Here is an 18,167-nt window from a genome sequence, read left to right as displayed (position 1 = left end):
GGGATTCAGCCCAAACACGGAGAATTCAGCCCAAATCCGGGGAATTAATCCCAAACCCGCGAGATTCAGCCAAAACCGGGGAATTCAGCCCAAACCCACGTGTTCGTTTCACCCTAAACCAATGAATTCACCACAAACTCACGTGTTTGTTTTCACCCCAAGCCCACCTGTGTCAGCCGAAACCGACGGAATTCACCCCAAAACCGGGGAATTCACGCACGTGTTACATCCCAAACCCATGGGATTTGTCCCAAACCCGGGAAAGCAGATTGGGCACTTGAAACTGAAAGCTCATGTTGTAAATTACTTAAAATTGTTGGTATTGTAATTATCATTATTATTATTACTACTACTATTTATTTTTCATTCCATGAAATTGTTATATCTAGCTATTTCTGTATGTCCTTTTTATATTGGTATTATATATTTACAGATAATATAGTTATTGTATATTAGTTATATTTTACATTACTGATATATTTTATGTTTTAAAATATCTGTATTAAATATAAATAAATATTTTAGCACATCTATTCTTAATAGAACAAAATATTTAATAGGTCTTTATTATTTATATTTAGTTATCTGCTAAGTTAGTTTTAGCTCAGAAACAATGCACCCTTTTTTTCTCCCTTCACACCCAACTTTCTCTGGTTTTTAATTATTTCTGTTTAATTGCAACAAGATATTTGTAAAATAACTGGTTGCAGAAAGGAAAAAAATCCCATCAAAAACCAAGAAAAGACAAAAAACTCCACAAAACTTTAAAATGAGGTGACATTCAGGTCCAGCCAGAGTATGCACAAGCATCTCTCAAACTTCAGAGTAGTACTCATTAAAAAAACACCTCAGAGCCATCAATGACATTTAACTTGCACTAGGGTGAATTACACTCAAGAAAGCTCAGAGACCATGGTAACAGAGGTTGTGTTTTTATTTTAGAAAAAGTAGACAAAACGGGAGCTGTGCCCAACAGAAAAAGTGGTTAAGGTTGATTTAAATGTAGTTAATAGAAGTATTCCAACAAAGACCAGAAGCAAAACTTGGCATTCCTGATTTAATTCTAAAACAAACTGGTAAACTAATGAATGAAGACAATTTAAAACAGATCTTATCTATTTTAATTGTGGTTAGAGTAACAATTCCAACAGTTTTTCTTGCAAGTCTGATGATATATACACCCAAAAAATGAACAAAAGAGTTGAAGTAAAGTAGCACCAGCCTTGTAGAGTACGGAAATAAAGAGCTCAGCACTTCATCCCCAACCTAAAATCCATTTGAATATTGTAAAATGCAGCACTCCAAGCTTAGGGAAATCACAACTGAGACACTGTTTGAAAGGCAGGCCCAATTCAAGTGCTACATTTTGCCCAAAGCTCACACTCCCATATCCCAGCTCCTGAGCATCACAATCCAACCCCTTTCTCTGAACAAGAGGTCCTCAAGCAGCTCTTCCCTGGGTTGTACAGGATTCCCTCTTGATTGAAAGGCTCCCCCAAACACATGTGCAAATCAACTTTAAAGCCATTATTGTTTCCTTCTACTCAAAAATTGTACAAGACCTGATAAGCCATGAGAACAGCAATTAATCCTAACATTACTTTCCTTCCCAGATGCCCTCATCCACTAATGCATTGTCTTTGTTAAAATTATGCAGAACCTTTGTGGTGGAAATGGTTTAAGCTGCCATTTCTCAATAGAGGTATGATTTGGCTAAATTTTCTACCCATTATTTGAGACCTCTGCAGAGCTCCCTGAATATTGATACTTCCACCAAGCCTTACACTTTTGCTGTGCCTGACAGTCTTGGGAAACTTCCTTTGGGTCATCCTACCTCACTGAGACAGGAGGGACACCTTTCTTTTTCTTCCTTTAGCAACAGGTAAGTGAAAGAAGGAAAGAAAAATCTCTGGAACTGGAGGGGAAAAATACCCCAAAAACAATGGGGCAACAATTGGAGAGACAACCTAAACATCATTCACCACTTGCTATAAATTGATTTTTGTTAACATCTTCTGTAAAGTTTAACACCTTCTCCACATAGTGCTTGCTACTAACCACAGTCACTATTATACCTATTTTCAATACTTGATCAAGTATTAAGCCTTTATGTTAAACTCCAAAAAAAAAAAAAGAAAAAAGTCCTCTGAAGTCACTGAAAGTGTACTTGTTTATACTTCAGGGGAAGGTGTCCCATTTCTCACACCATTTTTGCCTGAAGTATTTCAGGAGAGAAAGAGACACAAAGAAAAGGTAATAGGAACTGCAGAGTACATACAACAACCTAGAATAGTATTGTTCCTACAGTATCTTCTGCAGACAACTTTCCATAAACACAACAGTATGTTTAAATATAAGGCAAACTGACACTGGAGGCCACTAAGAAATTCACTTGTGTATTCCTCTTAAGGGAGTAAAAATCCAATTTCATTTAAGTGCTATAAAAGTAATCCTAACACATAATATTGTTAAGAATTCCATTTTAAAAAATGTTCTGTTATCTATGCCTGTTTGTCTAACAATCTGTTTACAGAATTTACATTTTTATGCTGGAAGGAATTTTTAAAAAGATTTATTTCCAGAGAGACACTGTTTAACTACAAGTCTTAGTAGAGCTGATTGAGCTGGTGCTTTGACAGAGCTATAATCTGTTACTTAGTATAGCAGCCACTGTTTTTATAATCCTTAAAACAGTAAGAGTCCCAAGGCAGATTTGTCAGGAAGCTGTAAACAAGTAATTTCCCAAGACTTATTGGCAACAAACAAAGTGATCCCTAGTCTAGGTTTTAATTTTCTCTCCCAATTTCAATTTTGGAAACTGTGGGATGTACTTCCCTATTAATACTCTGGAGCAGTCTGGAAACTTGTCTCTGAGGAAGAGTCAACATCTATTTCCAATGCAGATTCATCAGGATTTGGGAGGAAATTAGGATAGGACTTTAAGTCAGACTGCTCCTGGATATCAGCAGGAGCATTTTTCACAGCTGACTGCATGAAGCATGAAGATTCCCATAGCCAGCTCTCAATGTGTGCAGCAGAGTGAGGCATTTTAAGGTGGCAGTATGAGGAACGAAATTCCACAGTAGATGGGACAGTCTGACATTTTCTTAGTGATGCATAATTGTCTTTCCTGTTTAAAAAATAAGGAAGGAAAAGGAGATTATTAGTGTTTCAATGGCATTTTTGTCATGTTTACAAATAGCAAATACAGTCATTTACCTTCCCAAAGGCTATCTCTGCATTCCACTTTACAATCAGCTTGTTATCACTAACCTGAACAATTGGAACAGAACTTATCTACACTAAACCAGCACTTGAATCACCAGGTTAGCCTTTTCCAATTTGAGAAACAGGAAACTGAAGTTTTAGCCAAGAACACCCTATTTTTTTTTAAGTTTTCTCTTCCCTCTTGCAGTGCTTTTGGGAAAATAAAACCAACTCCAAACAACAAAAAAACCCAACAAAACAACATGCCACAACCCCTCTCACAAACAAAAATACCTCAACTTGCCATACACAGACACTTCAACCGTGCTTGAGCTGCTTTTCCACAAGGAAAACCGTGATTCTGTTTAATCGTGATGCAGTGAGCAAAGAACCCCTATTAGAAGTTATTTCTGAGACAAACTTGTGATTCTGTGTCTTCCCAAAGCCTGTCTCAGATTAAGAAACTCAGGATTGGTAAAACTGGAATATGAGAGACTGCTAAATAAGGGTAAAAGCAGGAAGGTGGCAATCCCCAAATTTATTCACAGAATGACTAGGGTGGAAGAGACCTTCAAGACCATTGAGTCCAATCCATGCCCTAACCATGGCACCGAGTGCCACATCCAGTCTTTTATTAAACACATCCAGGGATGGTGACTCCACCACCTCCCTGGGCAGGCCATTCCAGAACTTTATGACTCTCCATGAAAATTTTTTTCCTAATATCCAACCTATAGGTATTGTGGAAAGGAACCAGAAATATCACTAAGAAGGAAGAAAAGACACTGGATTACATGTGCTATCAAGTAACTGAGGAGAGGACAGTAGGATGACTAGCAAATGTATACCAAGAGATACATTTTTGCTCAGAGAGATGCCTCAAAAGCCAACTAGTGTTGGCTTTTCTTATTCAAGAAACAACTTTAACTGATTTCAAAAATAGAGAATTTCTAAAACTGCATCATTTGCAAGCAGCAGCACTGCACTTTACCTGGCTGTACAGAACAGCTTGCTTTTAGCCTGGGCATAAACTGTGGCAGCAATCCGAAAAAGCTGCTCCTGCATCCATCGAACGTCAGCAGGCATGTCAGGAAACCAGTTCACCAACCTGCAGGCAAAACCAAAACACAGCTTTTGTAAGCAGGAGATTTAATCTCAGTTATTAATGTCCCACATCCAAACAGCTTTTTTCTCCCCAAACCAACTTCCCCTAAGCAAGGTGTCTATTTCTTCTCCCTGAATTCCCTTCTAACCCTTTTACCTCTCTTCTACAAGCTAAGAAAAGGGGCACCACAAATCACTGCATCTCTCAGTGGCTGACCAGTATGTACATTCCACACCCTGTGACCAGCACAGGAATCCTGCATAATATTCCTGTCTCCAAGGCCTTTGTGGTAGGAGCTTTCTGCTCACTTTACAGCAAGGTAGAAGAGGAAGAACAAAAGAAAAGCATAATGGAAGAACAAAGAGAAGGCAAAACAAGAATAATGTACCAATTGTACTTTTTCCTTTATGATACCCCTTAACAGGAGTCAGGAACATCAGCATGGGGCAAGGAGGAAAACCCCACAGAGACATCTGGAGAAACTTGCTGCCTCCCCATCCACCAAAAATGGCATGGAAGTGCTGCATTCAGTGGCACAGAAACAAAATACTTCATTGGAGTTCTATATGATTTGATTACCAGAACTATTTTTTCAAGATTTTCTAAAGATAGTCATGACATCTGCTGCTCAAGGACTGGAATTCCCTTAAGCAAGCACAAAGATCAGAATTCATGGTGAATTGAGCATAACTTCTCCTTGACAAGAATTGAAACTTATCAAATTAAGCCCTACTTCAAGAGCACAACTTTCAGTCAACCTAAACAAAACTGCTAAGAGAATTTATATGGTGAGTAAACAGTGGATTTTACTCCAGACTTCAGAAAGAAGCACAAGAAGGATGTGGAGAGAGTTCAGATACCCCTGCAGAATATAGTAAAGAATGTATTCCTGGAAAGCACAACTAAGGCTGCTTCTTTTGAGCAATTACAAGGTAGCTATTAGTAATATGAGTACATAATTTAAGAAGCTTCTTAACATGTTTATTTATCTAGTCTTGGATTATATAGGCTTTAGGATGCATGACATAGGTAGAAATAATAGGTATTTTGACAGTTACCATTTGAATTATTGCATCCCAGAATGCCTCCAACACTGAACAAGCTCTCAAAGAGCACATTTCCAAAATGATGATAATTCTAGAAGAGCTCTTCACAAGTTCCTTACCGTAAAGCGACCGAGTAAGCAGACTCCACTGGGAGTGTGTAGGGCAGCATCAGGTAGGATATCACCCGCATGGGGAACAGCTTGGAGAACTGAGCATAGAACCCATTCTGTTCTTTACAAGCTTCCTGCAGTGCTTAAGAACAATTATTAGGGAAAAGATGTTACTTACTATCTGAAAGCAGTTTCAATAATTTTCACAGAATTTTGTAATACCCAGTCAATATTATCAAGTGTTACTGAATAAAGTTCAGTTAGATAATGAAAGAATTAATCTCTGACCATAAACTTGCTCTATGATATTTTAAGATATGGGAACACAGACTCATGGCACAGGGACAAAACACATTATCTAGAACTCCTAAGCAATAAATCTAAGAATTAATGTAAAAAAAGAAAAAAAAAAAAAGTCAAAGTTTGCCACTCAGAGTTAGAGGAAACAGCCTGAAGCATGCACCTTTACGAAGTCTGGGAGGTAGACTCTCAAATATGCTCTTCTCCAAAGGCCATGGGTTTTGCTTTAGCTGGTCATTTAGGCTGGTCATTTTCAAAGTTTCTACTCCGTTATTTTCTGTCAATTTTCTTCTCTTCACATGGTCAATGTGGTGTTGTGCAGCCTCATGGGGGTTTTTTTTTGTGAAGGACAAGTGGATATAAATTGAGTCATTCAGAATACCTGAAAGAGTCAAGAGCTTTCACTTAGGTTTGATCCACAGTCTCCTGAGTACCTGCACAGCACCTGAAGTCTGTGTGTCTGAGCAAAGATCTATCCTGAGGGAACACCATCATCTACCCCATGTCAAATGCATCTGGCTCTTAGGATCCCACAAATGTTTAATCACAGTGATGGCTCTTCTGAAGGTTTAGGTCTTACTTTAAAACAGGTTCTAAAGAGAAGGAAAAAAGTGAACAATTAAGTGAAACTGCCCTGGAAACACACAGTCATTTACCAAAATTGTGTTCCTGCAAGAAAGCAAAAGATTTAAAGGAGAGGAGGAAAGCTGATTTAATATGTATTTGAAAGAAAACACCTAAAACACATCATATATTTGGGAAATTTGACAGGCCAAGTATCACATGAGTACTTTGAGGCATTGCTACAAAAGGGTTGAAAAGGAAAGCAACTAGGTTACAATATTTTTTCCAGTTGTATCCAAAGAACAGATCTAAATCAAAATGGGTTGCATTGCAAAACTGGTGCCAATTAAGAAATAGCACTGATAACTACCTTAGAAACAAGCACTGGATCACAAATACAAAGAGAAAAACAAAAGAATTCTATTTACACTTGATTTCCAGAAAACAATTTTAAAATTACATATGAAACAAGATTACCAAATTTGAATAGAATCTATACCTGCATACAACAGAACCTATATCCTAACTGCAAGTACTAGTAAAAGACAAGTGTCAAAAGAATATACAGTGAATTTAGCAAAGGGAAATATTTGAAGTGTCACAGATGGGAAGGGGGGAATTAATTCCTACAGCTAAAATAATAAGAAAGGTGATGCATAATGAATGACCTTGGAAGGGTTATAATTATCATTGTTTAAGCTCAACGCAAAACAACCCTGTGACAGAATAAAAACAAAGTTGATCACAGGATTAGCAGTGTGAAAAGGAGGACAATAGTGCAATACAGAGAGAACATGGGGCAGAGAGACCAAGGAAGAACTGCAAGGAATGTCAGATATCAGTGTCAGATGGAAACTTGCCTACAGGCAACCTGTGGGTGCAGGACAGCAACAGAACCCAGCTCAGCACAGACAACCTCAAACCAGAGGCTCTTTGTAGAGTTTGTGCTTTTAATCACATTGTAAAAGCTACAAAGCAAGACTTTCTCATTAAATAATAATAATAACAACACATAATAATAACATTATAGAAAATCAAGCTCTTAAGCAGAACTGTGATGTTCTTCAGTGAAGAGAATTGTTTCAAGACAACTTGAATATTCAGTAACCAGGTATCAGCAGAGTACATCAATGACTGCTCACATCCTGCAGCTGGTACTTTCTGTAATAGGGCAAAAGTCCTATTTCTATTCCCATTCCTGTGATCTGACCCAGTACCAATTTGCTTCTGCATCCAAAGACTACAGGGCCCAGGCACATTTAACACATGGCTAACTTCATCCTAATATCAAGTTACTGTTTTCAACTTGTTTGTCTCAAAGCTTGCAGAGCAACAATATTTATCAATATAAAACATGTTATTAGAATTCTAGGAGTAGAGTAGCAGAACTCGTAATTCTTCTTCCTAAACTTATCTGGGTGTCAACAACTGCTCCATTATAAGTTGTCATCTTCTAAAGTCTAGTCTCACTCAGAGGGTTTGTCTGTAACTGAGTTTTTATCGTTGTTAGCCAGCTCCCACTTCTGGACTACCAGAAAATCACTTGGATGACAGCAGAGTGGAGGTAATAGAAAGTACAAGTTTCAGAGGAGTGGGAAGCAGTAGCCTATACCCATTCTGCACAATTAAGATAAAGCCAAGTAATAATATGATTTGCCTAGAACTGGAATTCTTTGGAAATTTCACTTAACATTTACTTCACACAGATTTGACAAAACTCCGAAAGTTCAATTTTTGTGTGGCACAGTTCACCTCAGGTGAACTATAACTGTTGCATTTCTACAAGAATAAAACTATCAAGTTCCTTCTAAAATTCTCAAAGACCAATCCCCTTCTTAGCTACACACAACCCTCTCACTCTTTTTGTTTGTTTTGATCTGGGTTTTTTTTTGTTTGTTTTTTAAACTTAGGTTAAGACCATTTAATCAGTAATTATCTGAAAGTTTAACATACCATTCTCCTTCAAGAATTTAAGAGCATCCAAATATCCCTGCTCACAGATCTCTCCGAGCACCTGCAATTATAGAGTAAATGAGTCAGACAAATAAAAAGAAATTTCAACTTCAGATCAACAGTTTGCAGAATAAAGAGCCACTTTCCTCCACCTTCCACTATTGTAAGAAAAAAAGCTACCTTAACAATTGCTGGAATACAGCAGATTCAGGTTAATATGGCTACTGTGATGATGAATAAGTGATCATGTCCATTAACTTTCAGCTGTTAAAGATGCATGGAATGATGGCATTCCCACAGTTTGGAAGACTTCCCTCTTGTTTCCTTGATTAGCTCTTCAGAAGCTGCTAGCAGCAATGAAACAGGGTATTTGGAATGTGTCAATTCCCCTCATTCCCTCCCAGTGCTTCTTGCTTCCCAAAGCTTTGAAAAATCAGCTGTGCAATTCTGATGCTCAAGCTCAGACTTATCTTTGCTATGAAAATATCTTTTACCAAATGCAATACCAGCTCACATGCACAAGGGTACTAGTAGAAGAAAAAAAAATAAAGCCTGCATAAGTAGAATTTAGAATTTGTCTTGAAGTGGTCAAAAAGCCTGCAGTTTAAATATATCTGCAGCAGTCAGAAAAATTGCTTCTTTGCTGTACTATATCCCAAGCCAGTTGAAAAGGTCTGGTTTTATTTTTTTATTTTTCCAATTTTCACAACAGCAATTCAAAAGCATTTCCCTCTTCAGCTCTGCAACTAACAGCAATAAGCAAAGTTTAAAGGCAACTTGCCTGTGACAAGTATTAATTAAGATCTTTACAAAACCATGAAACTTTAGAACTTCTTCTAATTTCTTAGCAAGCAAACATTTAAGGACTACAAACTAACAGTAGTTCATTTCCCAGTGTTGATTTTATGATAGAATCCTGTGACAATTCCCAAATAAATACTGAAAGCCAGTAACTGGATACGCATATTTAGCCTGAGAGAAACTAAAACCAAGGAGGACATAGACAAAACATGAAAAAATAAAAACAAGATACATCCACAGAGAAGTTTGTGTGACTGGATGAAAAGCTAAGACACTGCAACTTTCTGCAAAAGCTTTCATGTGGAGAGATGAAGCAAAGGAAGGCAGGGGCTGACCTTGGGCTCAGGTGGAAAGAGTGCCTGTGTCAAGCGGTAAAGGTTGCCCAGGCTGAACTGAATGCTGGTGTTGGTCACGTTCATCTCATGGAAGTTGGCTGACTTGCCCTTGGGACAGATGTCACACTCCCCAGCAAAAGGGGACACTGTGATGGTGTTCTTACACTCATAGTGAGGCAAGTTGTCACTGATTCCTCCATCTACGTAGCGCTACAAAAAGGAGCAGAAACAACACATCTCAAGGGCTGGCAATGTCAGAGCATCAGTCCCCCATGCAACAATGAAACAGCACTTAAGGCTCTAGCTTAAGCCTGGTACTCTCAAGCTAAGCATTTTGAGTGCCATGATCTGTTCTCTAAAGCCAATAAACATTCCTACCTATAGTTCCATAGGCAGTGCAAGCATATTCCCTTTGGGATTTTTCAGTATATTTTTTAAAGATGATAATCCTACACAACTCGCAGAGAAAAGCAGCTCCATGCTTCAAAGTTCAAGTTCCAAGATACTAAACCATTCTAACTTGAAAGTACTCTTCATAATTAGAATTTGATAGAAAAGCATCAAAAAAAATTTGGACATAAGTAAAGTGTGAGTAAAAATGGACAGTGCTTCCAAAACATTGCCAAGTCACAGACACCCGTTGTGCTTCGTGGGCAAGTTTCAGGTTATGCTTTTGTCTCCTTCACACTGAATCACCCATTTCTGTAGTTTTAATACATCACCACCTCAGACATTTTAAGATCCAAGCCCCAAAGTGCTCTGTTTTGGGGTAACTGCTGTCTAGTGCAGCAGCTGCAGTGGTACAAACAGCCCCCTCCACTCACTCGCAGCAGCCAGCTTTCCAGTGGGCCACAGGGAACTGGCTTGCTCCCACACCACCAGCTTTGCTGGTTCAGAGGCTGCACTGTCCTCCTTCCTAAAAGGGCAGCAACCCAAAACTGTAGGTCCTTGTCAAACATAAATGTAACAGAGCACTGATCTGAGCAGGAGCAACCTGGATTATCAGTTTCAGCTGCCCTGATACTCAGGCCCTGACCATTCTGAGAAACACATTAGGAATTTCTGAGAAACACATTAGGAATGAGGAAGAGGGCAGCTCATGGCCTGTCAGCTTCCCAGGATACCTTCTGGACCCAGCAGCATGCAGCTCCTGCCAAACTTTAGGTGTGTAATGCAATCACTGAAGTACAAGTGAAATCCCAAAGTCCTTTGTGACATAAATAAAATACAACAGGTCTGGCAAAGGAGGACCCTTCTCATGAAAATTATTAAAAGGTGGAAGTAGGAAGTATATATCTGAGTCACTGTTCTACTGATCTAAATTATTTTCATGATTTGGAGTACCTGCTCAGCTGTTCCTCCAAGTCATTTTTTAAATCTAAAACCACTGCTGTATTTGAAAGAGTAAAAAAACAAATGAAAGCCACCATACACAAAAGCTTTTGAATTGGCAGTTAGATACCCCTTTTAAATGTTATCCTTAAGCCTTTGTTTTACAGTATATAGGCAGGAATCCCAAGCAGTAAACAGCAAAATGCCCCGAAGTTTATATTTTTGACATTCTGTTGTGCTTAAGCCTATAGGAGTCATGCCAAGCATATGTAACTGTGGTATTCTTATCAAGTTACATCAAAAAATGCCTCCTAAGCATTAAAATAGTCTAGAAATAATTACAAAGATTGAAATAATAGAATTATGCCTTCCTTTCCTCAAAATATGGCCAAATAAAGCATCCCTTGTATGTTTTTGTACTCTGAACTAAGCCTTTTAAAATAACATTGTTGTCTGGTGACAAGAACTGAACAGCCAGATTAGCCTGGATCCACCTAAACCTTGGATGTAGTCCAATGTCCTGTTTTCATAACACCTTTAATCTGGAAGAGTTTAAGGAGACATACAAGGTTTAGAACTACAGATAAAGAAAATCCCTATACAGTTCTAATCACTTTTGCTTAAATTTCAGCATGAAGGAAAAAAAAAACCACAAAAACATTTTACATCCATTATTGACCTTTTAATACTTGCAAATTGCCTTGAGAACAGTGTGTAATCAAAGACATTTAAAGTTTTCTTTCTTCCTTCCCTTCTCCTTGTGCAAAGAGCACCAGAGTTGGAGAGAAAGCAAATGTAAGTGAATAGAACAGGGTAACAAAAAGGCACCGATGTCACTGCCTTGATTTGAAATGCAGATCTGCTTCCAGCCCTGTAATTATAACACCTACAACAAACCATGCCAACTTTCCTGCAGTTTTTGTCTCTTAAACAGGGGATTTTAGAGAGCCCAGTACAGTCATGAAGTATTAAGAGGCTTTGTAACCAGCAGTTCCTGAGAAGCAATAGAACATACTAATATACTGATATTTTGCCTCTAAAAAGTAAGCTTTCTTACACTGAATACAAATGCCAGATGGCAATGGAAAGCTTTGTCTGCACCTAACTGAACACAGAACTTTTATTCCAGTAGTAAGGCAGATATCCCTACAGGGAGAACAGGAAGATACACAATAAACTATATTACAAGACATTTTTTTCAAAAATTTCAGGTGACTCTTCCTGTAAATTTGTGTAGGTGAAAGAGCATCACTTCCTTCAATAAATATTGATTCATAGGTTACATATTCCTTATATCTTTTTCTTTTACTAATGAATTTTACAGGGCAGAGGAGGGACAGAGAGACAATAAGTGTGTTAAATACTTGTGTTAAAATACATGTAATATCTTCCACACATTCAGTGTTTCTGTCTTTTTTTGGAAAGTTGTTACAGCTACAGTACTAGAAGCAACTATGAAGTTATATTCTTTACAGTAGGATAACAAAATACCCCACATGCACTCTTTTTAGAATAGCTAGAACTGTTTTTAAATCTTAACAATAGAGACTTACCACACCTCTAAATGATGGTGGAATGAGACCACAATAAATAGGGACAAATGAACTACAGATTAGAGCCTGTAAGAAAATGAGACCATAAAAATTAAATGTTAACTGTTCCATTACTGACATAAGCATTTATCTTTATAAAATAAGTTCTTATTTGCTAAGACTATAGTTTCATTAGATCCACTGCACTTTTAAGGCATTTTTCCTTTTTTATGACTGATCCCTTGCACTCCTCCCTAAAACAGTTCACAGACACAAAGACTGGGAAAAGCAGTACATTAATCTGGTTTAAAAATGCTTGAATTCCTCTTTAAAACACTGTCAGAGTAAGAATATCTAAAATGCTTAAAGCAGAAAGAAGTTTCTAAAGTAAGTATAGAATTAAATAAGTATAGAAGTTTCTAAAAGTTGCCAAAAAGAAACATACCTGTATAACTTCTTCTTTAGAGTTAAAATTAGATATCAAGGCATTCTTGCCATCTGATACTCTGGTTAGTGAAATACACAGTCTGCCTGATGACAACTGGTGCGTGTTTTCTGGAAGATTTCTCATCAGCCCATCTCTTATTATCTTTATCACATTAAAGGAAGGATGAAGAGGACCCAGATTTCGCTTTCTAGCTTCTTTGGCTAATGCCAGAACATCTGCACAAGCCTGAGCTGGAAAGAAAATACATTGAATTTAACAGCAGAAACACAACCCACATTTGGCCTAATAAAGCATATCTAGAGCTCCAACTTATCTCTCTTAGTACTAGAATGAAAATGCAAGAGCTTTTTAACAGATTAAGTAACTCCCCAACATGGTTAATGAGTTTAGGAGTTTTCTGAGAGACAAAAAAAAAATAAATTGAACTTTCAAAAAGATCTCTTGGTGAAGATTAAGCTACTAATATGTCATTAAGATGTAGATTCTAAGTGTAAAATACCCATATGAGACACCTGCATAAGGAATTAATCATTCCAGAAATGCATTTTTTGAGGGGGGAAAAAAAAAAAGATGAACCAAACTTAAGGTTTCAGGGCAAAATTTTTCCTCATTGATACATAAACACACTAAAGGGAGCATGAAGTGTGATCTGGTAGGAATGACAGGTAGGTGCATTTTTACACTAACAGACACATTATAATCTTTTCTCCAATTAAATCTATGCTTGGGAGCTTCAAACCACTACAGAATACAGGGCTGTCCCTGATGAACACTAAAATATTCCCAACATTTAGTCACAGGAGGAAGAGCAACTCATCCACCTGCAATGGTTTGTTTGAACTTAGAATGTCACATTTCTCCAGGACACACTTTGAGGAAATTGCTTGTCAGTTTGGTAAAGGAGAGGGTGAGAAGCTCAAAGTAACCCCTTATCAACCTGAGTGATAGGATTCTAAAAATTATTTTCAGAACTTACATACTTGAGCTTGCTAGAACAGATAAATTAAATTTATCAGTTTAAATGTGAGCACTGCACTGGCAACAACTCTGCTTAAGCCTTTGAGCACAGATTAATTTCCAGAAATATTACATTTCTACAACGTTATTCCCCTCTCAAACAGCATTAACTAAACATTTATCATTCTCAACCAAGAGTCTATGTCCAAAAGAGCATCTCTACAAAATCTGAGGTATCAGACACACTTCGTTTTTACCACTTCAATTGTTTCATTCCATCCTCACAGAGGGAAATCCTGGGCCACAAATCCACTGACACAGGTAGCCTGACACCAACCCTACCCCAGAAGACAGAAAACAATTTAGACACAGCTAACTAACATAGTTAAATACATGTTTATCTTAGTAAAACACATTTTACACACAAATAAAAAAACTGCACAAGTCACATTCTGACCAGTGACAAACTTACTTCCAAAAGCAGAATCAGGCAGTTCTAGCAGTTCTAATTTTCCCTGCATCCAGACACTCATTACCAACTCCTTTTTTTTATTTAGCTATGCTCAGTCTTCTAAACTTTCTAAAAATAGCCACGTTTTAGGAGCATGAGATACCGACCTACCATAACTCTGGCCAGGACGAGCAGTCTTGGAGTATATACAATAATTACCATTTCCAAAATAAATACTTTGAAAAATCAAGCAATTCACTTGATTTTTCTAAAATACAAACCAACACATACAATTTGATTTAGCAGTTACCCATTGTCTCCACATACAAGATTTTCTATGCTCAAAGTAGCTCATAGGAAAAAAAAAGACAAAAAAAAGATGACATATTTTGTTTATTGTAACCTATTTTAAACCCTGGAAGGGCTCCAAATCAAGGAAAAAAAAAGAAAAAACAAAAAAGGAGAACTTCTATCTAAGAGTATGTGATCTTAAACACTGAAAATTTAGAAAGCTTTTTGTTAATAATTCAACAAAATAGTAGTAGTCCAACTTCTTTTCAAAGTAGTCCAACTTCTTTTCCTTCTCCCTTCCTTTCCAACAGGACTAAAATACAGGTACCTCTTAGGTTGGTGTATTCCAAAACAGGAACTTCTCCAAAAGGGACTAAGGGCTAGAGCTCAAGTCAAACTGGGATTTTAGACAGGTCTTGGTCCATCTGTTTTATTTTTGAAGCACAGGAGAGCTAAAGAAATTAATATTCCTAATAAATGGAACTGTTTCCTGTTATAGTTCTGCATTCTGATTTCTAATTGTTTGTTAACTGTTCATTCATTTCACTGAGTAAAAGCTGCCATTGTATTTGCAGCCTGCACTAAATCTGCTCTAAGTGCCTCACTGGAATGGATGATCACAGCACCATCAAAATATCAGATCTACAGGACATCCAAGCAGTGCAACTTCAACATTCCAGTTTGGAATAGCCTGGAATGCACTTCATCCTCAAAACAACACTCATGGCTAAGCTTCCCAACCTCCCCCAAATTTAATGAGAGAAATCTCTTTGTCAGTCCATAAAAGTACACTTTTCTTCTCCATTCATGAGAAGAATGTTTGTATTTATCCACTTTTGAAGTTCCACAGACTCCCCACCTATCCAGCAGGCAATCTGAGTCAAAGAGAAAACGTTTCACTTAAAACATCTGACTGCAAGGCTGTAAGAAATTAAATCAGCACTTAGATTTCAGCCACAACCTCTGCTCACAGATTTGCACTAGCACACAGACCAGCTCAGGCCTGGGTCCTGGCAAACCCCAAACATCTCCAAGTGTGGAGATCCCACAACCTCTCTGGGAAGCTGTTCTACTATTTTACCACTCTCATAGCAACTTTCTTTTCCTTACACCTCATCTGAATTTACCAGGTTCCAGCTTGTGCCTGCTGCCTCTCATTGTTCCTCTCACCTCTAGGAAGAGCTGGGCTCTGTCTCCCCACAGGAAAATGCAACTGTGATAAAAAACCACAGGACTTGCTAACACCTCCAGCTGCAGGAACCACAAATACTGCACATTAATGTACATCAGAGTAAGAGAGGCATATGATACAAACTCACAAAATATATCTTATTATCACTGTAAAACAGTTTCTTTACAGCTTATTTACCATCCTCTGCTTCTACACAAGCTAACAAAACACAGCAGCTAGAAACTCAGAGAATTAGCATGGGAGTACCTTATTAGTTTTGTCAATTTACAGCAATTCACAGATTTAAGAATGTAGGTTGTTTTGAGTTATTTTGCAAGTGATGCCTTTGTTTGGGTTTTTTCCCCCAGTAGAAAAACACTTGCCCATGGAATCTGCTACCTTGGACAGTGACCACACACAAATTCTATTAGTTTGAGAAAATCAGATATCTCAGTTGACATATGAGATTGGTAATAACTGGGAAAGGTAATAGTTTGAAATCTACAACTCTTAATTATTAAAGTGCTAAACCATTTAAAAGCTGTTATTAACTCATACTGCCAAATAAACAATATACGTTTTCTGGGCTCAAGAGTGCTTCAAATATTTAAGACAGCTTCCTTCTCAAATCATTTACAATGACTTAAGATTTAAAACTTGGTATGTTCTAAAAATACCAGCTATTGGGGAAAAATATTATTTGTTTCAAAAGCTAATAGCAGGGTCATAATAACTCAAGTGTGTCATGTTTGGACATTACAGCAAAATGAAATTAAGCAGCAAAAGTTTACTGCTAAAGTTTTGAAGAAATTAAGCTTATGTGCTAGAGCTCAGGAGCTAAAGCAGCAGGGACAAGCACTGCTCTCCTTACTTACAGAGAATTTCTGCTTGTTTCTGTCAGTGGATTTTTTCCTTGGAAATTTAAAAGCAAAACCCACAAACCTCTCTAAATTCAAAAGAGGTACTCATTTTTCTCCTCCTAAGATGAAATCTGAATTGGCAAAATCCTCTAGTTCTAAACTAGTCAAGGTTGCTGCTAGCAAAAAGCAATCAGTATGGAGTAATGAACTAGACAAGCGTTACTCAGTGGATTCCTTTAGTTTAGAAAGAAAACCATTTCAGATATTTCACATATTTTCTTAAACTGTAATCCTGCTGCTTTTCCTAAACACCTCGATATATTGATGGCTTTTGTCAAGTTCAATTAATTAGAAAAATGTATATTCATGAGCCCTAAGTACGCAAAAGTAAGGTGTATTTTTCATACTGCTAGAAAATAGGTGTGTATTTCACAAAGCACATTACATTCTCTTTCAAACTAACATCTTTAATCCGGCATAAATACAACACAAGATTACCTCTATTGTTTAAATGACAATTAAAATCAGTGATTTTAATCAATCTACTGTTTCTAACCATACACCTAAGCGACCTTTGCAACATATACCGTGCCCAGATTAGAGAGAAAAGCACGTTAAAGCTAACCTAAGCCCTGACCTTAACTCCCTTAGCCTTACCCCAGAAAGGAGCAGCTTTGGAGGAAGCAAGATAAAGCTGCCCGGCACTTCACGTGCAGGGAGATAGATGCTCCATTTCCCAACAACGCAAACACTTTGTTTACAGCTGATGGCGGGGCTGGCCACTGGCTCTGAGGGTGTGAGGGCGCGGCCGCCTCCCGCTCTCCCAGGTAACTCCCGGACTTTGGACAGCGCGGCGAGAGCAGCCCCTCAGGGGGACACGCACGGGAGGAGCTCCGACCATCCGGCTGCGCGAGTGTGCGATCGGACCGGGCATCGCCAGCACCATTCCCTGCGCCACGGACCCCGCTCGGATGTAATTCCACCCACGGGCACACGCTTTAGGGGTAAAGCGAAGCAGAGAATCGGAGCCGGCCCGGCCCGGCGAACCCCGCGGCCCGACCCCGACGCGGCGCCCGCCCCCCCGCGCCGCACCGGGCCCTGCCCGCCGCACCTGGCCCTCCCCTGCCGTCCGCCTCGCCCCGCTCCGCTCTCCCCGGCCCCGCCGCTGACCCAGAGAGCCGCCTCCGACGAGGACGGCGCCGGCGAGCGCCCCGGCGGAGGCGCCGTAGATGTGCCGCGCGTCGCGGATGACGTGCGGGGCGCGCTCCTGCAGGCAGGTGGCGGCGCCGATGTGGTAGACGCCCAGGAAGCCGCAGCCGGCGAAGGACACGCTCCAGCCGCCCTCGCGGTCCAGCATGGTCGCCGGCGGGATGCGCGCTGGGGCCGGCGGGGACGGAGCGCTCCGGTGGCGGCGGCCGCTGCCCGGCGACTGAGCGCGCCCGGTACGGCCGCCCCTAGCGTTACACGGCGGCCGCGCCCCCGCCGCCGGCCGCGCCGCAGCCAATCCCGAGCCGCCGCTCGGTGGCACAAGGCGCCCCCAGCCACCCAGAGGGCAGATGCAAATTAGGCCCCGCCTCCTCGCGCCCCCGTCCTGTGTAGGCGCGGTGCGATCCGCGGTGCGATCCGAGCCCTGGGCCCCCCCCGTCGCCCGTTGCGCCCGTTCTCCGCAGAGCCGTCGGTCCCCTCAGACCCTTCGGACCCCTT

The 18,167-nt window shown here is 39.6% G+C and overlaps 1 protein-coding gene across 1 annotated transcript; it reads right to left on the bottom strand.

Moving 5' to 3' along the window:
* Positions 1 to 1,187: 1,187 nt before the first annotated feature.
* Positions 1,188 to 17,860, bottom strand: LOC128940607 (patatin-like phospholipase domain-containing protein 2). Its single transcript, XM_054282131.1, has 9 exons — positions 17,634 to 17,860; positions 12,731 to 12,963; positions 12,307 to 12,372; positions 9,422 to 9,631; positions 8,286 to 8,346; positions 5,932 to 6,150; positions 5,478 to 5,610; positions 4,199 to 4,315; positions 1,188 to 3,130 (listed from the first exon to the last, which is right to left on the bottom strand). Exons 1-9 carry the CDS (start codon positions 17,818 to 17,820, stop codon positions 2,839 to 2,841), a joined length of 1,518 nt encoding a protein of 505 aa, XP_054138106.1. The 5' UTR covers positions 17,821 to 17,860; the 3' UTR covers positions 1,188 to 2,838.
* Between the last annotated feature and the right edge of the window lie 307 nt (positions 17,861 to 18,167).

This window comes from Melozone crissalis, unplaced genomic scaffold (assembly GCF_028551555.1).
Source record: "Melozone crissalis strain CALT ecotype California unplaced genomic scaffold, PUWL_Pcris_2 ptg000033l_1, whole genome shotgun sequence".
NCBI classification, from domain to species: Eukaryota; Metazoa; Chordata; class Aves; order Passeriformes; family Passerellidae; genus Melozone; species Melozone crissalis.
This window is presented reverse-complemented; position numbering and strand designations above follow the sequence as displayed.

Excerpts from the sequence above, each read along its gene's own strand:
- LOC128940607 (XM_054282131.1), bottom strand. The coding sequence starts at position 17,820 with ATGCTGGACCGCGAGGGCGGCTGGAGCGTGTCCTTCGCCGGCTGCGGC. Across the intron at positions 9,632-12,306 it reads CACCATCATTTAGAGGTGTG|CGCTACGTAGATGGAGGAAT; the intron begins GTAAGTCTCTAT and ends TCCTTTTTGTAG. Across the intron at positions 5,611-5,931 it reads ACCTCCCAGACTTCGTAAAG|CACTGCAGGAAGCTTGTAAA; the intron begins GTGCATGCTTCA and ends ATTGTTCTTAAG.